Here is a 26,049-nt window from a genome sequence, read left to right on the forward strand (position 1 = left end):
TTATATTGTTTTATATTGTAATGCACCATTAATTATATAATTGCCAATAATAATACCTCTATGTTAATTGAGTAAAAAATAAAAGACTTAATTTTATAGTTCTTTATTTTAATTGATTCATAAAATTGATTTTTCTATTTTAAATTTAAATTAGTTAATCTATTTTTATCAAAAAACTATTCTTTTTACAAGATTAAAAATCTAAAATGAAAGTATGAAATCTGTTTTTATTAAAAAGTGTGAAACCTTAGCATGTAAGATTTCAAACTTATAGAATTTTTTTGTCTTCGCACGAACTTTTCTATTAATAAGTTTTATATATATATATATATATATATATATATATATATATATATATATATATATATATCAGTAATTTTGACTATAAATTAGACCAATCACTTGTACTACCAACGTTATATTTTCTACACGTCAAAGGTTAATGTTCCAAACATCACACATTATATAAGTTAATTAATGTTGTTTAATTCAAACACTAAAAACTCATCAACATGAGTGGTGGTGGAGAAGGTGAAGGAAGTGATTTACAGTTTACTCCAACATGGGTTGTTGCTCTTGTTTGCACTATCATTGTTGCTGTTTCTTTTGCTGTTGAACGGTCTCTTCATCGTCTTGGCAAGTATCTTAAGAAGAAAAACCAGAAAGCACTCTTTCAAGCCTTACAAAAAATCAAAGAAGGTTCTTGTTTTTTCTCTTCTTTTCCTATAATGATTGTTAAAATTGAGTTATATCATGTTTAGTTTTATAGTTTTTGACAGTGACATGTGCAATAGTCTGGTTTTTAACGTCATCAAAAAAGACACTCATGTTTTTGTTTATGACTTTTGTTGTTGTTTTGCAGAGTTGATGATATTGGGTTTTATTTCATTGTTTTTGACTATAACACAAAATGGGATCACAAAAATATGTGTTCGAGAAAGTTGGACTCTTCATATGCTTCCTTGTAGTCCTGACGAGAAAGAAAAAAAAGAATCAAAACCATCTTCCACTTCACATTTTCAGAGGTTTTTCTCTTCCAATGATGTTTTTACCGCGGCTCGGCACCTTCTAGCTGACGATGGCGATGATCATCCATCAACACATGAGAAACTTGGATACTGTGCTGCCAAGGTATTGAATATGGTTTTATACTTTTACAAGATTTCAATAATCATGAAAATTTTGCGTAAGAGATTCTATTGTTATAGACGGTTTTAAATAACGGTCGCGGTCATGTTTTATGATTGTGTTATTTTCAGGGCAAGGTGCCTCTGTTAGCTGTGGAAGCACTGCATCACTTGCATATATTTATTTTTGTTCTAGCTGTTGTTCATGTCACTTCATGTGTTTTGACTATAATTTTTGGAGGATTGAATGTGAGTGTCTAATCTAATCATATGATTTTTTAATTATAAATTCTGTTTTTGTTAAAATTGTTAAAAGCTATTATGTATTAATAAAAATTGTCGATGTTTCTAGATTCGTCGATGGAAGCATTGGGAAGACTCTATTGCTACTGATGAAAACATTGAATCACAACATGGTATATTAACAAAATTTGATCAATTATGAAGTTATGTTGTAATCTTAATATTTTTCTGTCATGATTAATCTTTTTCGGTCTGATGCAGCTCCGGAACGGATGGAATCGGTGACTCATGTTCATCAGCATGAGTTTATACAAAGTCATTTTACTGGTTTTGGCAAAGATTCTACTATAATGGGATGGGTGGTAGGTTAATTATCCAAGTTAATTAATTGTTATTGAAATTATGTTTTAGAAACGAGGTATTCTATGCGCGCAACTGTAGATACTAATTTTTGGATTTTATTTCAGAGATCATTTTTCAAGCAATTTTATGGATCTGTGACAAAGTTGGATTATGTGACATTAAGACTTGGTTTCATTATGGTAAGATTTGAGTATGTTGATCTTGTCATTATCTATGATTGAATCATTGAACTATATAATTAACTTTGTTTCTCTGATTTAGACTCATTGTAAGACAAATCCAAAGTTTAATTTTCACAAGTACATGACCCGCGCGCTCGAAGATGATTTCAAGAAAGTCGTCGGTATTAGGTATGTTCTTTCATCAAACTTCTGTAATTATCATAATGTCTTATCACTGATTCACCATTTTGTTCTAATGCTTTGCAGTTGGTACCTTTGGATCTTTGTGGTCATATTTATGTTGCTTAATGTCAATGGTATGTTACAAGACTTAGCACTTTTGTTCTGTTTCTCAATAGTATGTTGCATGATTTGTATATAAAAAGCCGGCCGGTTCAACTAGGTGAACCGGATATCGGCTAGTTCACTATTTTGTTTGAACCTGATCATACCACGGTCAGGTTGAACTAGGTTTAAACCATATTAGTGATATGAATTGAGATTCAATGTTTCATGCTTATAGTTTTTATAATTTCAGGTTGGCACGCGTATTTTTGGATTGCTTTCATCCCCGTCATTGTAAGTGTATTCGCAATTTTCTATCACATTAATTCTCTTACAATTTTTCATATTCAAACCTTTTGATCTAACTTTTTAATTTCTTCAGCTTGTACTTGCTGTTGGAACAAAGCTAGAACATGTAATAATTCAATTAGCTCATGAAGTAGCTGAAAAACATTCAGCCATACAAGGTGAACTAGTTGTTCAACCATCAGATCATCACTTCTGGTTTCATCGTCCTCGCATCGTCCTCTTCTTGATTCACTTGATCCTTTTCCAAAATTCTTTCGAGATTGCATACTTTTTCTGGATTTGGGTAAGTAAACATCTTAATCAGTCCTATACTTTTACTTTCTCTCTTCATTACTTCAATCACTATAACATCACCAACCTATGTTATGTATCTTAGGTAACATATGGCTTTAACTCATGTATAATGGGAGAGCTTCCTTACAGCGTCCCAAGGCTCGTTATTGGGTAACTACATTTTTATATATTGTTCTCTATGAAGCACCGACACAACACAGACAGGAAACACCTAACATAATACTGACGTACGGTTAAACATCAGACACACTTTGTTTTATAGATTATGACTATTTTTATGTGCATTTTGAATCATGATTTTGTGTATGCTTTTTCCTTATACTTTTTTACTATTATTGTAGGGTATTTATTCAGGTGCTATGTAGTTATAGTACTCTACCACTATATGCAATTGTTACACAGGTGAGTTTGAGTTTTTTTTTCTTTCCAAAACATAAATAAACATGTAGTTCTATTATGATATTGATTTGAGATTGATCTTTTTTTTCATAATGTAGATGGGAAGTAATTTTAAGAATGCTATATTTGATGAACAAGTACAAGTTCGTCTTGCTGGTTGGGCACAAAAGGCAAAGAAGAAAGGGTTAAGAGGTAATAATAACCAATCTGGCCAAGGAAGTTCTCATGATAATGGTGGAAATGTTGGTGTTCAGTTAGGGTCAGCTTTTAGAAGGGCACCGTCTGCCCCAGAAAACAACAGTAATGTACCTAGAGGTGAAGAGTCGGTATGAAAATGTAGTCATGTAATGTTATGGTTAGACTTTTTGCTCACACTTGTAGTGACTTTTAAGTTTTGTGAAATTTTGTAACGGGTAGATTATACTTGAACTTAATTATAAATCTTCAATGAAATTGATGGTTAAATGGAAGGTATAGTTTGGAATTTGAAGGATTTGAAATTGATAAGAAATAAGTATAATGAACTAATTAGTGTGTGAATAAGGGAAGTTAAGAAAATAATTTGAAGTTCTTTAAAGTCTCACATAGGAGAATATCACATTTTAAGAATATCACACATAGTAGCTGTTGTTTCATTGTCTTGTGTCATCATAATGCATCCCATGGCCATGGATCCATAATCGAAACAATTTGCATCTACATTAATCAAAATGGCTCATCTGTTCCTTTGATCAACATCACCCATTACAATTTGCACAAAATTTTGCCAGCAGAGTTTCTATCTCCCTACAGCAGCCTCCCGGAAGCCTAAAGTAGCTCATAACATGCGTGAGGATTGCAACACATCAATTTTAAACTAATATTTTATTTAATTATTTGAGTGTTTTTGTTTGGTTTATTTATTTTATTCTAAATTATTTTGGTGTTTGAAGGATTTATGGGTATTTTAATAATTTAATAATCACTAAAAATATAGAGTATGAGAACGGGAAATAGAATAGGATTTATTTAAATTATTATAGGTAATTAGATAATTTTAATAATAATTAGATTAATTAGAACTATTTGAAATAATTCATAATATTAAGGATTTTTATTAAATATTTATTTAAGTGCAATTTTTATTTAAATAAAATAAAAATATTTTATTTTATTTAAAAAATATAATTTTTTGGAATAAAATAAAAATTAGTTTTTATGTTAGAAATTCAAAGTTAGAGGGGAGTGTGAGTGAGAGGTGTGAGGCCCAATTGAGATCATTTATGTTGATATATATTCTAAAGTGAAATGAATATGTGCAATGAAGAAGAAGATGGAGTCAATTGAGAAAAATAAATACATAAACTAGTTGATCTACCTCAAGGAAAGAAGTCAATTCATGTAAAATGGGTGTACAAAGTGAAGACGAATCCTAAAGGTGAAGTGATAAAGCACAAGGCCAGAATTGTGGCAAATGGATTTCTAGAAGAAAAAAAACATTGATTTTTAATAAGTATTTGCACGAGTGGCTAGAATTGAAACCATTAGGTTGGATTTGAAAATAACAACAATTGGTCCATCTGCCAAATGGATGTCAAATCTTCATTTTTGAGTGGTCTATTAGAGGAGAAGGTGTATGTGACACAATGATCAGTCACCATTTTTTTAAATATTTATCATCATCGGGACATTAAAAATATGTGATATATCTACAATTATTTTGCTATTTGAGTCAATTAGTTGTCCGTTTCTTTAATTTCGTATTTGTCGATCACTACTAGAAAAATCACATTTAATGTCGGATGCGGAATGCATTTAACCTCATCTACATAGCGAAATAATGAAGGGCATCGTGAAAAGTGCACACTTTACCTCTCGATTTTAAAATAATTGACGAGTATGTGAAAAGGTCATGCGTTCGATCCACATGGAGACCTTTTTGGAATTATGAACACGTGAAAACACACGTCCCCTCGGTTTTGTAATTTTACCGACGAATATACCACATTTTCACATTGGTTATCTAATAAAATCGAAGGGTAAAATAATTTTGAGTTTATTAAATCTAACGTGGATTGCTTATTTCACTAAACCTTATACTGAATATATAACTTCTAAAAATTGGTTAGAAAAATAATTATATGAACAATTATGTTATATTTGAAGAAAAAATTACATTGAATAGTGATTTGAAGTATTTTGCAACTCATCATTCATCTCACGCTATTTTATGGTTAAAATATCTCTAATGTTTCAAGTTCTTTATTCAACACTTCCTTTTCTACTAATGCATTCTTGATAGCATAAAATTCGATGCTTTGAAAAATGAACAAATATGAAAGAAAGTTGAACGAAAATTAGAAGTATTGGAGATATTTTAATGATAAAACAAAATGAGATGAATGATGAGTTGTAGAATGCTAGAAAATCATTAATTAGTGTAAGATAAGTTTGAGATACAACATAATTTTGCATATGATTATTTCCAAAATCAATTTACTAGGTTATATGTTCAAAAAGGGGTTAGTAAGATAAACAATCGATATTAGATATAATAAACTCAACTCGACATAACAAGATGAGAGATGCGCAAAGAATCAAAAAAACATAAACTCAATATCAATATCAATCTAAAACTCAAACTCAATAATAACAACTAAACTACAACATGTAGATTTTCATAATTTTGGATAGTAGGACAACTAAACAACAACAACAATAACATCAACAACTCAAAAATAACAGCTTACATTAAACAACAACTCAAAAAAGTAATCTCTTAACAAAACTACAACAACAACATCAATAAACCTATAACATAAGTCAGTTTATACAAGAATAACAAGATTAAACCTCTAGGATTTAAGGTCTCAAGAATGAGTCTCAATAACAACATAAACAACGTCAATAAACATATAACATAAATTTGCTTAAAAAACAACAATATTAAACCTATAGGGTTTAGGGTCTCAATAACCAGTCTCAACAACAATAATAATATGAATAAACCTATAATATAAATTTATTTAAACAACAACAATAACAACAAGATAAAACCTTAAAGGTTTCGGATCTCAACAACAACAATAAGAACAATATGAGTAGTGATGTTTAATATACTAGATCTTTGAAAAAGAAGTAAAATAAAATGATTTGGATATCTGAAGAAGAAACGAGAGCACTAAACACACAACATCTTCGTATTGAAGATGACAAGTGTTTATGGCTCTCATTGTTTAGAGATCTTCGTTAGGATATATATAATATAATATAATATTATAATATATATATATATATAATATATAGATATATATATATATATATATATATATATAATATATATATATATATATATATAATATATATATTATATATATATATATATATATATATATATATATATATATATATATTATATATATATATATATATATATATAATATATAACCCTAACGAAGATCTCTAAACAATGAGAGCCATAAACACTTGTCATCTTCAATACGAAGATGTTGTGTTTATATATATATATATCAGAGAAACATATCCACCTCGGTTGGAAACATAAACTGAGGCTGATGAAATTCGAAGCATGCACACTGAATATGTTTACCCCCAAGTTTTCAAAATAGCCAACGAAATATATTGTATGTATTTTTTTTCTTCAAAAAATAGGATGCGTCCATGAATTATACCTTAGTTTTTCAATACGTGAGGTGAAATCGTTGTCATGAAATGTATTATTTGTAGTAGTGGATGTTTTAATGATTACGTGAGGTGTTTTTTTAAAATATTTTTGGGAAAAGTCCAAGCCATAACACAACAACGGATGATTAAGGAGCCAAAGACAAGGCAAGATTTCCCTTCGACGGTACCTCGAAATCGTCGCTACTTTACATGATCACAAAGAAAAGAGATGCATTAGAACTTTTTCTTTGTTCATTAATAATGGAAAGATCATAATACACTTCGTGATGTAATTAGATGTACAAGAAATAACATCAAATACAAAATTGTAAGCATAATCATGCATGCTTTACACCGCTTATCCTCCCTGGTTTATAGCTTGTTGGGTCGGCCACTCCTGACTCCTGACTGTGGTGCCAATATGATTTGTTCTTTCAGCTAGAGGACGAATGTTCATGCTTCTCAACTGGCCGATGAGAGAAGCTACATTGATCTCCATGGCCGCACACTCTCTTTGGACATGCTGCAGTTTCTGGTAGATCCTTTTACCTCCTTCGAGGTCAGCATTGATTATGATTGGCTCACCGTGAAAGTTGTGGAAATTGAGTTTGAGATGGAAGGGTGAATCCACGACATATATGGCCTCCACGAAAGGTCTACCGAGGATACAGTTGTGGATGCTTTTGCTAGGAACTACAAGAAACTAAGATTTTACGGTTCTAACATCTCTTCTTTCCCCCGCAAATATCATTAATTCAATGTACCCCATGGGCGGGTGATTATTTCATTGAACGCTTGCAAGTATGACCCTTCATATGGGCACAAGTTCTCCTTCTAGAGGCTCGTTTTTTCAAACAGCTCTAAATATATTATGTTGCATGAGCTTCCACCATCAATAAGTATTTGTGATGCATCAAAGTGGTCGACCGTAGCAGTTATGACCAGGGGAAGTTATCATTCGGGGCTCCTAGAATTTATCGTTATCCCAGAAACCAAACATTGGCATATTCAGTGTCTTGGATGAGATTTTTTCGTCTTTCTTATGGAAGACCATTAATTGTGCAATCTTCCTCTTCATTGTCCCCCTTTGACTAGATGTTCGCCCGAGATACTCCCTTAGTGATGGTCGTAATATGTTGGTTTTTCCCCTTATTTTCTTCTCCTTTGTTTTCTTTGCTAGTCCCCTCACCATCAGCCCCGGTATCCATAGTCTTGGAGGGGAACTTGTTATTCGACGAATTTTCCCTGTCTCTCTTGTCGCCCTTGCGAAAACGAGAATATTTCGTCATATCGATTTTAGAAGACTCCCTGACAGGGAAGAGGTTTCTGATCCCAACCTTTCGGAATTCCGTATTGGCGTACTCCTAATATATCTTCTCTCGGGATATGTCCAGAGATGTGTACTTGTCGCATCTGCCACGGGTTCCCTGATCGGAAGGATGATTGGTCGAAACCTGCATTTTTCGTAGTTCGATTGTTGAATCGGGTTAAAATTTTCCTCTAGATTAATGAAGGACTTCACTCTATTTAGTCGTTCTTTTACGGTATGATTAATATGTCCTAATTTCTCCCTTAAAACTATAATTAATTTCACTATATTCTATTAGATTCATTATATACAAATCCAAATAATGAAATTCAATTATTTATCAATTTAATACATTCCATCCAATATCACATTCTATCCCATATCAATCTATCTAAACATAATTTTAGTGTTTCTAATTATTATTATTATTATTTTAAAATTCGTTTGTTATATTTCCATTCACATGTTATATTTAAAATGCTTTATTTTAAATTTGAAATGAATAAATTGTGACATGATTTTCAATTAGACTCGGTTATTTAACCTGTCATAAAAATATGAGGGTTAGATTGGTGGAAGGATAAAATGTGTAAATTTTGGAGAAAAAATTGGTGTAAAATACGAAGAATGTGGAAAACTAGTTGATATTAGTGACACGGAAAAGAATAATACCAATAACTGTATTAACGGTTTCTTCTCTCTCTCAATTCCTCACGACCTCACTATTCACTTTTCTTCTCCATTCACCACCTCCACTCTCAACCACCGCACCTCCCTTTCTTCACGGCCATGAAAACCGACCTCACTGCTTTAGAGATACTCGTGCTTGAAAAATTGTGGATCTCATCTACTTCCAAATCTCAAACCTATAGGTTGCAATGATTACACAAGATCAAACAGCACAATGCTGATGTTTCCATAGAACGATTTAAGCCACACCGTTCATGCTCCATTCCCGGCCTCACTGTCTTCGCGACGTTCTTCTTCAGTTTGCTCTCTCCGTCTTCACGTTAATTGTTTGTTGCTTTTGTAAGTCGCTCTAAATTTAGAATCACATTCGTGGCATGCTTATTTTTAGGTTTTTTTTTTCTCATCTAATCTGATCTAAAAATGTGTTCTGATGATTAACACTTGATATTGAATCACCAAACACTTTCTTCTCATCGCAATCTACATAAATTTTCATGAGTGTCTCCATCAGGTCTTAAAGATTTGTGTGTTTCGGATTTAACTTGTGTATTGTTATTGGAATTTGATTAGGTTCAATTGAATTATCAATGCAAGCTCGTGTTCTGTGATGAACCTAGTTTTGTATATTGAAATGCTAAATTTGAAAGGATATTAGAAGAAAGTTGACATCTGAGTGGTACTTCACCACCTACAGTAATGCTTTTTTCTCAGTCACATTACTAACTTATCTCTGGTCCGGTACACCCTTCATTGTTTGATTTTGTACTGTTGCATCTATACTTGGTTCATAATGTTTGATGGTGTAATGTATAACTTTCTGGTCATGGTTTTAAATTGCGGTCCGCAACCGCAATTGCAGCTGCAATATTGTTGAGCTGTAGCCTCCAAGGACCGCAATTGCATTGTGATTTTAAAATCACACATCTGGTCACATTAGGAACCCTATCAAAATTCACGCGGCAACGACCGCAATACGCATTGCATCAACCGAAGTAACCGCAATCGCAACACTCGCAACCACAACCACATCCCCGACCACAACCGCAATTTAAAACTTTCTGCATTCAAAATAATATTTCTTTAGTCCGGTTTTTGTTTTTGTTTTTGTTGCAAACTACTTCATAGTTTGCTTACTTTGAAAGGATTGTCTATCATTGATGAAATGTAATAAGTTGTTTATTGTGCTTATTAGGTTGATTACTCTATTCTTTTCAGGGTTGAAAACGATTTCATCATTATTGGCATCCCGCAATTCATCTTCTATGAGCGCCCTCCTCCGTCTTTGCCTTATCTAGTCAGATCACCGCTGCCTCTGGTATTTCTTTTTGCAGAATGTTTGTTCAACTTTTTGGGAGTGTGATCTTTTTGGTTATGTTCAAATTTTTTCTGTGTGTGCGCTAAAGATCTGCCTGTGTTGATCGTTTTGGTTGTGCGACAATCTTTCTGCAACCCTCTATGTTCTGTCTTCATTGATAGTTATTCTTCTATTTTTTTTTCTATGTTCTGCATTCAAATTAACGATGTTTGAATTTTGTGTTTATGGTTCATGCCATCGATTTGGATAAATGTTTTTTTCCCTTGTCTACTAAACTGTCAGTTAAACAAGTGTAGTTGAATTTAAAGACGGAAACATAAGTATAAGACTAATGAAATACAGTCATTATTTTCGATTCATTTGATTACAGAATTTTTCCGGTTCTGTTTAAAGATGCAGTTTCAACACAACATAGAGTAGTTAAGTAAGTTAATGTTGTTAAATTCAAACACCAAAACTGCAACATGGGTGCTGGTGGAGAAGGAATCGATTTGCAATTTACTCCTACATGGGTTGTTGCTCTTGTTTGCACTGTCCTTGTCGCCGTTTCATTTGCTCTTGTACGTTCTCTTCATTATCTTGGCAAGTTTCTTAAGAGGAAAAATCAAGAATCACTCTTTCAAGCCTTACAAAAAATCAAAGAAGGTTTTCCTTTTTTCTTCTTCTACTTGTTATTAAACTAATGATTTTCAAAATTGAGATATGTTTAGTTTTGGTTTTTATTATTTATATTATTACTATGCAGAGTTGATGCTGTTGGGTTTTATTTCTATATTTCTGGCTCAAACACAAAGTCTGATTGTAGAAATCTGTGTTCCAGAAAAATGGATGCATCATATGCTTCCTTGTAAACTTGACGAAAAAGAATATGAAAAAACAGTTGCAAAATCAAAACCAAAAACAGTTGCACATTTTCAGACTTTTTTCTCTTCCAATGATGTTTTTGGCACTGCTAGACGCCTTCTTAATGATAATTCTGATCACCAATCAAAAGACGAACAACATGGCCATTGTGCTGCCGAGGTATTGAAATTAAATACATTGGATTTTGGAATCGAATTCTCATACCCAAGGTGCAATTTATTAAATAAAGTGTATGTTATCACCTTTTTTCATTTTGTTCAAGGTTTTAATGACTATCACATGAGGGTGCAACTGAGTGTAAAACCTACTCACAGTCATATATCATGTTTATTCTCTTAATGTTATTTAGAGAATTTTAATCTGATGATTTAACCCTATTATCCACTTTAATCATATTTGCATTATCATTAAATTATTTTCAGGGAAAGGTACCTCTATTATCTATGGAAGGACTGCATCGCCTGCATATCTTTATTTTTGTCCTAGCTATTAGTCATGTGACCATATGTGTTTTGACTATGGTTTTGGGAGGATTAATCGTGAGTATCTAATCATATGATTTTTTTTTATCATAATCTGCTTTTTGTTCAAAGATCTTCTCTATTAATAAGAATTGTTGTCAATAATAGATTCGTAAATGGAAGCACTGGGAACACTCTATTGTTGAAGATGAAGACAATGAATCACAACATGGTAAACTAACAGATTTGATCAGATATATGTAATCTTGATACTTTTCTGTCATAATTAATCCTTTTTATATGGATACTGGTCTAGTGCAGCTCGGGAGCGGGCGGAGGAGGTGATTCATGTTCATGAGCATGAATTTATACAGCATCACTTTTTTGGTTTTGGCAAAAATTCTGCTATACTGGGATGGGTGGTAGGTTAATCCAATGAACTTAATCATATTTTACTGGCTTTATCATGTTGTTATTGACATTATGTTTATGATTACTTCTGATTTTGGGTTTTTATTTCAGAGATCATTTTTCAAGCAATTTTATGGATCTGTGACAAAGTTGGATTATGTAACATTAAGGCGAGGTTTCATTATGGTAAGATTATAGACTAGTGTGCTGCATTTGCTTCTATTACCTATGATTGAACCATATTATTAATTTTGTTTCTCTATTTTAGACTCATTGTAGGGGAAATCGACAGTTTAATTTTCATAAGTACATGAATCGTGCACTTGAAGAAGACTTTAAGAAAGTTGTTGGTATAAGGTACTTGTTTCTGTCAAGCTTCTATAATTATCACAATCTTCATCTGTAGTTAATTGACCGGGTTTTCTTTGTAGACTTATAGTGTAAAGTTATTGATTCTTTCTTGTCACTAATTTATAATTTTATTTTGATGTTTGCAGTTGGTATCTTTGGATCTTTGTGGTCATATTTTTGTTGCTTAATATCAATGGTATGCTACAGCACTTGGCACTTCTATTCTGTTTCTCAATAGTTGCACTGCATGCTGACCATATTTTCTACCTTAAGCATAATAGTTATTATTACCTTAACAATGCCTTAAAACTGCATTGAGCCGTCCAGTTCAACCGGTTGAACCAAGAACTCACCTGTTTGACGTTTAGTTTGATCTTGGTTATACCACAGTCTGGTTGAATTAACAGTTATGTCATTGTCCAATCAAAGTTAAGATTTATTTTTATTATTTCAGGTTGGCATGCATATTTCTGGATTGCCTTCATTCCCATTATTGTAAGTATCTTCATAATTTTTGTTTTCTTTTGGCTCTTTTCTTCATTCAAGTTCATGTTCTTATTTTCCAATTTTAGATTGGTTTCCAAACCTTTTATCTAAATTATTCTTTTTCTGATCTGCATTCTTAAGTTAATACTTGCTGTTGGAACCAAGCTAGAACATGTAATAATTCAATTAGCTCATGAAGTAGCTGAAAATAATTCAGCCATAGAAGGTGAATTAGTAGTTCAACCATCAAACGATCACTTCTGGTTTAATCGTCCTCGCATCGTCCTCTTCTTGATTCACTTGACCCTTTTCGAAATTTCTTTTGAGATAGCCTTCCTTTTCTGGATACTGGTAAACATATTAACTACTCTCAACCTCAATTTATAATATTCATTGCCATGCTTTTATCAATTCTGTACTTTAATGATTATAACCTTACAAAAATATTGCGTATCTCAGGTAATATATGGCTTTGATTCATGTATAATGGAACAAATCCAATACAGTATTCCAAGGCTCACTGTTGGGTAACTACACTAGTAAATTACTGTATACTGTGACTTTTGAATCTTGAACCTTTTTTCTTACACTTTGTTATTTAATACTGTAGGGTACTTATTCAGATGCTATGTAGTTGCAGTACCCTACCACTGTATGCACTGGTTACACAGGTAAGTTTGAGTTGTTTTCTGAAACCATAGAGATTATAGTTTTATGAAATTGAGAATGTTTTTGAATTTATGAATGTAGATGGGAAGTGACTTTAACAAGGCGATATTTGTTGAGGAAATACAAGCACGTCTGTTTAGTTGGGCACAAAAAGCAAAACAAGAAGTCCAAAACCAATCTTCCCAAGGAAGTGTTCGTAATAGTTCAGATGTTAACATTGAGATAGGGTCAGTAGACAGAAGAGGGTCAGTAGACAGAAGAGGGTCAGTAGACAGAATGAGAGCTACCCCAGAAGAGAGAAGAGGGTCAGTAGACAGAATGAGAACTACCCCAGAAGAGAGAAGAGGGTCAGTAGACAGAATGGCAACTACCCCAGAAGACGACAACGGCATTGTCCCTATAGATGAAGAAGAGAATGTACGATGAACATGTAATCATGTAACAATAATGTTTATATAGTTTTAACTTATCAAATCAGCAATGGCTCAGTAATTGGGGGTGACATACATGATTAGACTTCTTGCTCATCATACTGACGTGACTTGAGCTTTAGTCTGAAATTTTGCAACTGATAGGTTATATTTAAATTCAACCGATTACAATCAATGAGGTTGATAATTCCTCCATTCACAATTGTATTTGTATTCTTATTCCCTTGATCCATTAAAACATTCAATCCAATTTTCATAGCTATTTTACTTATGCTACATTTTTTTTGTTGCAATTTTCTCAACTAGAGTCTCTTCGGGCTATCCGGTAATTCACGACTCCAAACACTTCATAATTGCTTTGGCATGATCCCAAATAGGTACAATCTCATATTTGTTTAACCAATATAACATCCTTATGGTTCCAATTGTGATCTATTAATTCTCTATCTTTGGTTTAAGTCATACCCAACTTTCTTTCTTCTAGTTTTCAACTTATCTTCAATCTTCTATACAATACAAAGTCATAATATTCTCTTTTTCCAAAAAGAGTATATCTTCTCCACACAAGTCTTTGCTACCTTCCCGGATAGCTTTTGGATGAATACTTAACCTAATTACTATCATTACTCCATCCAAAATCACTTTATGCAGATTTTTCGCAATTGACACACAAGTTTTTCCTTACACCTCAGTGTGTTTTCTGTCTTGACATTGGTTTCTAACGTTTTTCTTTAAGCTATCAGTTTCCTTATTATTGAAGTTCAATAATGAACCTCCATTAATGCATAAGAATTAAAGAAGATGAACTAGAATTGTAAAGAATTGAGAAGAGAAGAGAGAGAGAAATTTTATTACTAAAATTTTAAATTTCAGGTTCTCAAATTAGAATTTTGTTACAAATGTAAATGACTTACGTTTATATACATTCACCAAATTTAAACTCAAATCAAATGCAAACTCAAATATAAATGAAATGCAAATAAATCCCTTGAATCTGAATTACATTACAACATCATCCATTAATTCATATTCAAGATTAAAAATTAACAATACCAATTACATCCCTTAAAATTGATGAAGTGTTCAATTTGATTGTCTTGGTCAGCACATCTGCGAGTTACTTCTGAGTATTGCCATGAACAATCTCAAATACTTCATTCTGAACTTGATTGCGCAGAGAATAGTACTTAATATCAATGTGTTTGCTTATTCCATGCCACATTGGATTCTTATAGCAAGACTTATGGTAGATTTGTCGTCAATCATCAATTTGATTGGTTTGTTCACTTTGAACTTCAGTTCCTGTAGCAAATTCATCAACCAAATAACTTGACATGCTGATAAAGCACCGACTTTATATTCAGTTTCACATATTGATAATACAACCACTGGTTACTTCTTGAAGCACCAAGAAATCGGAGGTTCTAAAATACATAACAAATACCATGTAGTACTTCTTTTGTCAATTTTGTTACCACATCAGTCAAAGTCTGAATAGCATATCAGTTCAACATCACCTGACACTCCAGATGGAAACAAATTTCAATGTCTCAGAATTCCTTTTACATACCTCAGAATCATGACTGCAACTTGGTAATGTGACCACTTTGGTTTACTCATAAACCTACTTACCATTTCAATTGCATAACATATGTCAGGTCTGGTATTACACATATATCTCAGAGAGCCAACCAACTGTTTGAAGGTTGTAGCCTCAATATCTTCACCATCAGCATCAAAATCCAAGCTTATGATTTGTCTCAGCGGGTGTAACTGCTGACTTATAATTCATTAGCTCAAATCTCGTCAGCAACTCAAGTTTATACTTAAGTCGGTGCACAATGATTCCCTTTTTAGAGTGGAGAATCTCCATCACTAAAAAATATACCATATTTTCAAGGTCATTCATATCAAATGCATTCATCAGTGACTTTTTGAATTTGTTTATCTCAAAAGTACAACTTCCTGTTAGAAGTATGTCATCCACATAAAGACACACCATAATCACATTGTCATCAAAAATATGATGCACATACACACCATGTTCCATTTCACATTTCTTGAATCCTTGATGGTTGAAAAATGAATCAATTTTCATATTCCAAGCCTTTGGAGCTTGTTTCAGCATGTACAAGGTTTTATGCAACTTACAGACCATCCATTCTTTGTTCTTTTTCACAAATCTAGGAGGTTGTAACACATAAACTTGTTCTTGCAATGGACCATTCAGAAAAACTGATTTTACATCTAAATGTATCAGACATCAATTCCTATTTGCAGATATAGTAACAATCAACCTTATGGTTTGATGTATAGCTATAGGTGCAAACACTTCAAAGTAGTATAAATCAGGCTTTGTAGAAATTCTATAGCTACTAACATTGCTTTATGTTTGACAAGTGAACCATTTGGCTTTAACTTTATCTTGAAAATCCATCTCACACTGATCGCCTTCTTGTTCCCAAGAAAAACAATCAATTCCCATATCTTATATCTTTCAATGGCCTCATATTCTTCCTTCATGGCCTTCAGCCACACTTTCTTCTTGAGAGCCTAATTGATGTTGATAGGTTCAGAATCCACCATCATGGCACTCTGTATGACCTTCCCTTCATATTCAATCTCAGTATCATGCAGCAACTCAAAGTGTTGAAGTCTCCTTGGTATTTGTCTAACTCTCTGTGGTCTCTGGAACTGTGAAATTTCATCTTTAAAAGCAGGAACACCTCCATAAGCTCCAGCTCAGAGGCATGATCACCTTCAGATGCTGGATCACCTTTAGAATCATATCCACCATGAGAGTCAGAGGCATTTTCAGATCCAGACTCTCCTTTAGATTTAGAGTCATCTTCATATTCAGACTCTCCTTCAGAGTCAGAATCACATTCAGAGGCATAATTAGACTCTAGTGTTGGCACTGCACTAGAGTTGGATTGAGACTTGCTCAAATCTCATGTTTCTGATTATTTCATTATGATATCTCTGTTAACTCCAACTTTGTTGGTGACTGGGCAATAGAGCTTATACGCACATGTACTGTGGTAGCGTATAAGCAACATGACTTTGCTTTTGTCATCCAATTTCCTTCTAGTGGCATATGATATATGTTTCTAACATACAAAACCAAACACCTTGAAATGGATGACATTTTTATTTCTTCCAGTCCAATTCTCAAAAATAACTACTTCTTTTAACTTATTTGTTGGACATCTATTAAGCACATATACTGAAGTGGCAATTGCTTCACCCCACAATGTGTGAGGTAGATTATTCTCCTTCAACATGCTCCTTGTCATGTCAAGAAGAGTTTTATTTCCCCTTTCAACAGGATCATTATATTGTGGAGTGTATGTAGCATTCACCTCATGCTCAATACCATGTTCCTCACATAACTTCTTGAACTTTGTTGAATTGAACTCAACTCCACCATAGGTTTTGAGGATCTTCAATGTTTGTCCACTTTGATTTTCAGCTTTCACTTTGAACTACTTGAACTCAGCAAACACTTCATGTTTGAACTTTATGAATGCTACCCATGTCATTCTTGTGAACTCATTAATTAGTGCATTTTGATTCACTTTCTTCTATTATTGTACTTAGGCAACTCTATAGTTTATTCTATTATTATTTCTACTATTTTAGTATATTTTTATATTTAAGTTTATTTCTGGCTTTATTTTATTTTTGTACTTTATTTTTAGCTTAAACAGTTATTTGATACCTTTTAATTGTTCATACTATAACTTGAGCTTTGAGTATCAGATTGATGCGTTTTGATATGTGTTGGAAATTTAAGAGAAAGAGCTACGAGTTTCACGTTGAAGTCAAAAGCTGATTCCGAGTGCAGAATGGTCGAATAGTTCAGTTTAGTTCCAGACTTAAGAAATAATTAGAATTGGGTCGTTTTCTATATGTTTTCGGGTCAAATTGCTTTAGGCCCGATTTCCCTTGTAACATCAAAAACCAAAAATCATTTCCCTTGTCATTCATTCTGAATTTTCACGATACAATATTACTGCTACGGTTCATGGAGAACTAATCACCAAAGATTGACATATTGATTCATGTTTCCGCCAATACTTTAAGGTTTTATATTTTCAATCCAATTTCTCTTCCCTTTCAATATTCTTCTATATATTTTATATGCTTAATTCAAATTATATAGATTCATGTTGATTTATTCCGATTGGTTTATGTTTCTTGATCTGATCGAGTTTTAGTGTTGCTTTACCGTTAAATCGCGTATGTTAAATCATATTTGCTTAATTCGTGAGTGATGAATTTGTTTGCTTCATTCAGATAATAGGAACCGCATAGTGTCAATTCCACTTGTTAATTGATATTGTAATCGAAAGGGGATTAGAATCCGCTTAGGGTTTTGGATTTATAATTACCGATGATAAGTTGGGAAACTGAACAATATGTTGACTTGTTTTAGCTTATTTCATAGTCACTTATTTTCCATGTATTCTCAATCGAATCTAAAAACCCTAGTTTGTTTCCTTATTTGGTTAATTTTTCCAAGATTCCTTGTGATACGACTCGAGTGTCGCTTCCCTAACTACAATTTTATTTACTCGTTTTGACTCGTGTGCGACAGCAGATCACTCATCCAGAAATGACACAAAATACTTATTTCCTCCAAGTGAAGGTACATCGAATGAACAACATACATCATAATACACCACACCTAAAGCGTGACTTACTTTTGGAGGCATTTTTGATGAAAATGGCAATCTTAGTTGCTTGCCTCTCGTGCATATATTACATCATTTCTCTAGTGCCACAATATTAGGAATTCCATGTACCAGATTCTTTGAACTCAGATGCCCTAAGCTTTTGTAGTTTAGATGCCTCAATTTCTTATGTTATAGCTCAATTTCCCCATCAACACTTCTTGCACTAAGGAATTGAGTATTTGTTGTTGCAACATTCACCTTGAATGTCTTGTTTCTTCCCAACTCATACTGCATAATCAGCTTCTGATTACAGTCATACAACTTTAAGAGACCGTCCTTCATGGTTACTGAAAAACCTTTTTCAATCAGCCGACCTACACTCATCAAATTGCTATTCATGCATGGAATATACCATACATCTTTGATCAATACAATTTTTCCATTGTTCAACTTAACTCTGACATTCCCATTCTTTTAGTATTCAGATACTTATCATCATAACATCTGATCTTGTTCCTTTTACTATAGTCAAAATCAACCAGCCATTATTTGTTTTCAGTTAGATGAATTGAGTAGCCAGTGCCCATATACCACCAGTCTACCATTTTTTCACCTCCATTCTCATATGTAATCAATATAACAGGTTCATCATCAAAATCTCCTCTGGATATGTTAGTTTCTTAACCTTTGCTAACCTTGTTTAACTAGTAATCAACAATAATATGGCCAAACTTTTTACAATTGTAGCACTGAACCTTCCTCTTATCAAACTTCTCATTTACCTTTTGAACATTCTTATGTTTCTTCTCTTTAGAGTTGGAAACTTATGAATTTTTGATGACAGGCCATCATTGCATTAATTAGTCAAAGAATCGGATCAATACAAGTTAAAGATGAGCCAAAAGGAAGAATAAAGACCAAAGAATGAGGAAAAAATAGTTAAGTGTGAAGAAATTAGACTTAGTAAAAATTTGGCTGAAAAGGGAGCAAAAGAGTGTAACTTCAGGAAAAATCATGTGCACCATCGCGCGTACAATAGTCCTATAAAAGCTGCATCGCATGATGCAAGTCATCACACACGCGGTGACCTCTTTTCTGGGCTTTTTCTGACGCATCTGATCCATTCTGAGCTCTTTTTAAGGGGAAATTCTGCACTTTGATAAGGGTTACAAATTTTGGAGAGCAAGACACGATTTTTGTAGCATCAAGTATGGGTTTTAGGGCATTGGAAGCAATTGGAGGCCATTATTTCAAGGGAATGCATATGCTATTTTCATCTATCATTTTTGGTATTGTAATATGAATTATGAGTAGCTAAGCTAATCTAGATTAGGTTGTGATATGATGAACTTATTTCAACATTGTTGGGTAATATGTTGATTTGACTTTGTATGAACCTTTTGATTTATAGTCCCATTCAATTGCTTATTGTTCTTAATGCTTTTTATGTGAGATACTATTTTAAATTGATTGCGGGCATATAGGGAATATTCATCATTAGTCTATCTGTTGGATCTAGGGTAATTGTTGTACTTACGCTGGTTGAATAGGAATAGAAGACCACAATTAGTGGCACATGAAATTAATATTATGTGCATTGTCTAATCCTGCTTACGCTGGTGGACTAGGGATAAGAAGCTCCGATTAGTGATTAGTGAGTTATTTCATGAGGGATCAATTATAACAGCTTTGTTAATTTGCTGTGGGGTTATGGTGATAAGATCATTCATATAAGGCATCAAAAATCAACAACAGAGAAATACGGGATTCTAAACACAACCTAACCACTATTGTAATTCTGTTGAAACACTTATTTATTTTTGTCTTGTTAAAAAGCAGTCCTTGTGGATTCGATCTTTTTATTACCGCGGCATTATCAGTACACTTGCCGAAAAGTCATCAAGTTTTTTGCGCCTTGTGCAACGTGTTATAGTGTTTTTAATTTTATATCATTTATTTAATTTTTTTTATTATTGCTTTCTATTTTCAAGAAATACTATTGTGGGTATTTTTTCTTGTTGGTGAAGTGCAGGGCACAAGTGTTGAAAAGTTCACCATGGCAGAACCATGAGCACAAACTATGGGGGACTATTGTAGGCCTACTGACACATTACATGTTTCTTTGGGGTTTATTCCAGCTACTCCCGTAAACTTCAACATCAAATACTCTGTGCTTTTCGATTTAAGGGATAAACCATTTGACAGGAACGCAACCAGTGACCCATGGGAACATCTAGCCAGGTTCCATGCGACAACATCAATGTGTCAACCGGAGGATATTACGGAAGATCAGGTTAAACTGAAATTATTCATCTTCTCTTTGGTGGGGAGAGCGAAGTGAAGGTGACAAGAAACACAAGAAAATGGGTTTGAATTGAGTTTCTAAAAATGAAAACTTTTTCAACCCAACACTACAAAAAGAGAACAAAGAATAAAAATAATGAAACGATTATTTTTATACAGGTTCGTTGTTAACAAAGCTACCTCCAATCCACCCGCCAAGGTGATTTATCCTTATCAACAAGGACTTAATCCACTATAACCAAACTAATTACAACAGAAAGACCTACGGTCAATGCCTTCTTGAGTATTCTGACTAAACCCTAGTCATTCAAGGAAAATGCAATCAAACAGGTTGAAATACAAAGGTGGGTTTACAAATTGCTTCTTAAAAAGCAGAATACACAAATGAATACAAGTTTGTCACATAAATTATTATATGAAGAGTATGAACAAAAGTTCTAGTATGTGTTTTCTATTCTCTCAAAATATTTCACAAGTGCATTGTTCACGTAGATGATGAATTGTATAGTGTAATGTGTAGTAGCAACATTATTTATTCTTCAAAGTCTCCTTTATGTAGGCAATGAAAAGATCTATTGGAGGGTAGAATTGGAATACAAAATGCAATTGTATCCTTACATAACGACTTGTGCAAATAGGAGGCAACCTGGTACAATAGTACAATCCTTAGCCCATAAAATTAGTGAGTGGAAGGATTATTTGATCTTGTACTATGTATTATTTTCCTTACGTAAAACCTTTTGATCTTATCTTCAATATTAAGGGGCTTCTAATATATAGGTGATGAAGCATGCATGAGAGAAGATTAAGAATATAGTTTAGAGAAACTTTAGAACCCTGGTCTTTAGAGTCTTGACACAGTTCACCAAAACCTAGTCTTCAGAGTCTGATGACACACTCCAAAGTGTTGAGAGAATAGGGCTTCATAGTATATCAGCATCAGAAGCATCATAGTTACAAAGCTTTGGAAGAGTGTAGAGTCAGAGGCATTGAAGTATAAAATCCAAAGCTTGAATATTTTGTAAACCATGTATCTCATAGTCAAAATGCACTAGGTACAGAATCGGATGACATCATATGTCATTCATTCAGAGTCAGAACTTTAGTCTAGTATCCGCATACTAAACAACTCGATTAGGGTACAAAATTATTATCTAAGAGTCTATGAATTATTATCATCAAAACATAAGGCTAGATGCATAACCAAATCTTATTCTTACAATTTCCCCTTTTTTGATAATCACAAAACCATAAGTTTTGATGAACAATTTTTACTTGGTTAAATCACATAAAAACAATAGAGTGAGGTTTGTAAGCTCCCCCTGAATTTTATACTATTGAAATTATTTTTCAACTTAGTATTTCAAAGTTAGGTTTGCAAGATCCCCTTGAATTTAAGACTTTAAAATAATCTTAACATATAAAATATCTCAATTACAATGAAAGAAATAACTTCCTAGAACGTAGAATCTTGGTTACAGAAGTATTCAGACTTGACTTTGCTTTAAGTATCAGAAATTTTGGTTACCATCCTTGTATCAAAGCTTGATTTGTCCGAACTTATTGAAGCTAGCGGAAATATACCCGAACACATCGCACGCTTGAACATACAACATAGTTACCATCGAACTTTATTTATTCTCGAAGGAAATGGAAAACATCGATAAAACTCGGGGGAAGAGAAAACTGGGTAAGGAAGTTGGTTATGCAAGGGGAAGATATTAGCACCCCTTACATCCATTGTACTCAACAGGAACCATTTTGATTGTTCTTAGCTCAGATGAGTGTTATATTTAAAGATTACTCGCGAAAGATAAGGGGAAAAGAAAGAGAATAGATAGAGTGCTCGGTGAGGATTAGGGCCCTCATGCCTACGTATCCTTATAGTACAATAAGGAATTCAGAGCTTCGTAGTTCATAGAACTAATGGTGGGAGGTGAAAAGAAGTTGTGATAAAGGTATGGTCTGAACCAAAGGATTATTGCGGTTTGAACCCAAGAGTAAAAATGGCATTAACCAATGTTTGGGTAGCCTAAAGCATTAGCCACTATATGGTACGGTCGAAAACAAAGATAATTAAGTGTTTGGCATCAAGGAAAACATCTATTGGTTCAAAGGCAGACACTATATGGAGCTCAAAGAGATAATGTATTTGGTTCAAAGAGAAAGGTATATCACATGGAGTGAATGAAGGTAGTAGGTATGAGTGTATGTAGTGAATAGGGGATTATGGACATGAATGAAGTGATGGAGAAAAGTAACTGAAGTCATAGAAATGAAGGATTTGGTAAAAATGACTGAAGCATCATAATTTGGAACCAAAGGTAAGGGTGTTGTTGGAATCCATAAAGGAAATGGTATTTGAAACCTAAGTGGAAAGGTGGCATGAACCAATAAGTGAGGAGACTAAGGCATGGTATCCCTGTATGGTTGGTCCGAAAACAAGGAATTAAGTATTTGACCTTAAGGCAAACATCTCTTGGCACAAAGGTGGACAATTGTCCTAAAAGGGTATATATGGAAATCCAAAGAAAACTATATTTGGTTCCAAAGAAAGGGCAGTATGTCACTGAAATGAATGGTTTAATGAGTGAAGGTAGGTGATGAATCATGAGAGATATGGATGGTTCCCTAAGGCTGAAGAATGAGGAATAAATAGGAATGTGCTCGCCAAGGATTCACATCCTCGTGCCTACGTATTCTCACCGTGCAATGAGAAAGTCAGAGCTCCGTAATTTGTGGAACTATAAAAACAAAGAGAATAAAGATTGGAAGTGATGAAAAAATATAACTTGCACTAAAAGAAAGTGGTAGCATGGGAACCTATAAAGGTAAATACTTTGAACCCTAAAGTAAAGGTGGCATACACCAATATGTGGGGGCCTGAGGCATCATACCACTGTATTGGAATGACCAAAAACAAAGGAATTAAGTGTTTGGCATCAAGGAAAATATCTCTTAGTTCACAAGGTAGGCACTGGAATTTCCCTAAAAGGATAGGTATGGGACCCAAAGGAAAATGATACTTGGTCTAAGAAAACAATATATCACTATAGGGAACAAATAATTTGAAACCAAAGAAGAATGGTATATTGAATTCATGAAGGAATAAACTCTGAACCGAAGAGAAAAGGTGGCATAGACCAATATATGGGGGCCCGAGGCATCATACCATTGTATTGGAATGTCCAAAAACAAAGGAATTCAGTGTTTGGCGTCAAGGCAAATATCTCTTGGTTCACGAGGTAGGCACTGGAATTTCCCTAAAAGGATATGTATGAAATCCAAAGGGATAAGGTATTTGGTTTCAAAAGGATGATATTTATTGGTTAAGAATTAATAAATAAGGTAGCTTATAGAGAATCAGAATCCTCTTGCCTGTGTATTCTCACCGTGCAATGAGAAAGTCAGAGCTCCGTAGTTCGACTTACGGCGGAACACAGAAAGAAGGAAATTGCTAGGATATACAACCCTATGGGGCAAAAGGAGGGATTCTAAGGTCTATAAACTTATAGGCAAAGATGAAAGATTTACATAGTCTATAACTCTACAAGAAATAAGAAGTCTGCCAAGGTCTATAACCTTATAGGCGAAAAATGGATGCCAAAGTCTATAACTCTAAAGGCAAAGAAGGGAACTACCAAGGTCCATAACCTAAGAGGCAAGGGAAAATTCCAATGGTCTATAAATCTACAAAGATTATCAAAGGGATTGTCAAGGTCTAACCAAGTGCGAAAGTCTATAACTCCATAGGCACATAAAGAGCTTGCCAAGGTCCACCACCTTATAAGGTAAGAAAGATTGCCAAGGTCTATTACCTTATAGGAAAAGAATGGATTGGCAAGGTCTACCACCTTAAAGGCAAGAAATATTACCAAGTTTTATTACCTTATAGGCAGGGAAAGATCGCCAAGGTTTATTACCTTATAGGCAAAGAATGGATGGCCAAGGTCTACCACCTTAAAGGCAAAGGAATAAATTGATTGAAGGAGGGTGTACAACCACAGGGGGTTGATATCAAAGAGAATGTGACCCAAAGAGAGGGTGTGATGGATAAAGCAATGGGGCTTCAATGTTGAAGTGTTGAATGATTAATGTGCTTGCCTGAAGAAGACTTGTCAATTAGATGATTTGAATTGCACTAAAGTCTATGAACAAAGGTGAATACCTTAAGCAATTGGGTCATTCATCCCATACCCAAAGATATTCTAGACAAGGATAGGAATGTTCCACTCTCATCATTCTTAGTTACTTAAGGCTCGTGGCATACAACTTGAATCATGATTGACAAGTTGCTGATAGGAGATCCTGACTGTTGATCCTGATGATACAGTGTTGTTTGTTATGGAAGAAGACTTGACAATCATTTGATTTGAATTATGCTAAAGTCTATGAATAGAGGTAAATACAATGAGCAACTCGATCATTCGTCATGTATCCAAAAATATTCAGAATGGGTTAAGGAATTCTTCACTCCCACTCCTTCTCTATTTCTCAAGGCTCATGTCACACAACTTAAATTATGATTGACAAAGGTTGATACCTTTATTATGCTTGAGAAGTAGTCCATTTTGTCAGCTATGCTTGATTAGTATTGACTTTGAAGTCTTGATCTTGGATTTGTACCTTGAGATCTTGAGATCTTGAGATCTTGAGCTCTTGAGATTCAGCATACCTAGTACGACTTTAGCACAATGGACTTTCCCTATCAAGTGACCAAGGGTGTTTTGATCATTTGAATAGGCTTGGGGATTTAAGCACAATGCAAAATGATTTTGTTGACCAAAGTGAACTTTGATAAACACTAATTAATGGGATTTAAGGAAATCAATTGGGTTATGTAGAACCACCTAATGCGTTAATCAATTAATTACGTCAAGTGATTCTAAGTAAACCCTAAGCTAAAGGGATCATGCAAAAATCAAGAGTTTCCTAAACCTAGGGGAAAATGGTTAATATGTATAAATTGATTAAATGAAAAACAAAATCAAGATTATGTAGAATTAGTCAAAACCAATAATACACGAATATGTGATGAAAAGAAATTAGGCTAAACTAATTACTAAAACCTAAAATTTCTAAAGGTATCAGTTAATCACTTAATCATAATATCACAATTAATTAATTAAATCATAATTAACTAATTAACACAATTGTAATTATTATATATAAACATAATTAATTAATTAATTAATTAATTAATTAAGCAAAAAAAAACATAATATGATTAAACTC

At 33.5% G+C, this 26,049-nt stretch overlaps 2 protein-coding genes across 2 annotated transcripts; both read left to right on the forward strand.

Moving 5' to 3' along the window:
- The first annotated feature begins 412 nt into the window (after positions 1 to 412).
- On the forward strand, positions 413 to 3,651 carry LOC127076595 (MLO-like protein 1). Its single transcript, XM_051018285.1, has 13 exons — positions 413 to 699; positions 863 to 1,131; positions 1,260 to 1,376; positions 1,480 to 1,543; positions 1,632 to 1,732; positions 1,838 to 1,912; positions 1,995 to 2,083; positions 2,162 to 2,211; positions 2,433 to 2,473; positions 2,562 to 2,771; positions 2,865 to 2,932; positions 3,124 to 3,184; positions 3,280 to 3,651. The coding sequence occupies exons 1-13, from the start codon at positions 513 to 515 to the stop codon at positions 3,511 to 3,513; spliced, it is 1,566 nt and encodes a 521-aa protein (XP_050874242.1). The 5' UTR covers positions 413 to 512; the 3' UTR covers positions 3,514 to 3,651.
- A 5,197-nt stretch (positions 3,652 to 8,848) lies between these two features.
- On the forward strand, positions 8,849 to 14,064 carry LOC127076594 (MLO-like protein 1). The gene is made up of 15 exons (XM_051018284.1): positions 8,849 to 9,182; positions 10,059 to 10,158; positions 10,529 to 10,803; positions 10,904 to 11,181; positions 11,445 to 11,561; positions 11,652 to 11,715; positions 11,805 to 11,905; positions 12,006 to 12,080; positions 12,163 to 12,251; positions 12,392 to 12,441; positions 12,700 to 12,740; positions 12,873 to 13,082; positions 13,191 to 13,258; positions 13,342 to 13,402; positions 13,482 to 14,064. The coding sequence occupies exons 3-15, from the start codon at positions 10,623 to 10,625 to the stop codon at positions 13,824 to 13,826; spliced, it is 1,680 nt and encodes a 559-aa protein (XP_050874241.1). The 5' UTR covers positions 8,849 to 9,182; positions 10,059 to 10,158; positions 10,529 to 10,622; the 3' UTR covers positions 13,827 to 14,064.
- Positions 14,065 to 26,049: the final 11,985 nt, after the last annotated feature.

The sequence above is a fragment of the Lathyrus oleraceus genome, chromosome 4, assembly GCF_024323335.1.
Source record: "Lathyrus oleraceus cultivar Zhongwan6 chromosome 4, CAAS_Psat_ZW6_1.0, whole genome shotgun sequence".
Taxonomy (NCBI): Eukaryota; Viridiplantae; Streptophyta; class Magnoliopsida; order Fabales; family Fabaceae; genus Lathyrus; species Lathyrus oleraceus.

Bases quoted from the DNA above. Each gene is read 5' to 3' on its own strand.
- LOC127076595 (XM_051018285.1), top strand. From the start codon at position 513: ATGAGTGGTGGTGGAGAAGGTGAAGGAAGTGATTTACAGTTTACTCCA. The intron at 1,544-1,631 runs GTATATTAACAA...GGTCTGATGCAG, and splicing joins AAACATTGAATCACAACATG to CTCCGGAACGGATGGAATCG. The intron at 2,084-2,161 runs GTATGTTCTTTC...AATGCTTTGCAG, and splicing joins AAGAAAGTCGTCGGTATTAG to TTGGTACCTTTGGATCTTTG.
- LOC127076594 (XM_051018284.1), top strand. From the start codon at position 10,623: ATGGGTGCTGGTGGAGAAGGAATCGATTTGCAATTTACTCCTACATGG. The intron at 11,182-11,444 runs GTATTGAAATTA...AATTATTTTCAG, and splicing joins ATGGCCATTGTGCTGCCGAG to GGAAAGGTACCTCTATTATC. The intron at 13,403-13,481 runs GTAAGTTTGAGT...TTATGAATGTAG, and splicing joins TGTATGCACTGGTTACACAG to ATGGGAAGTGACTTTAACAA.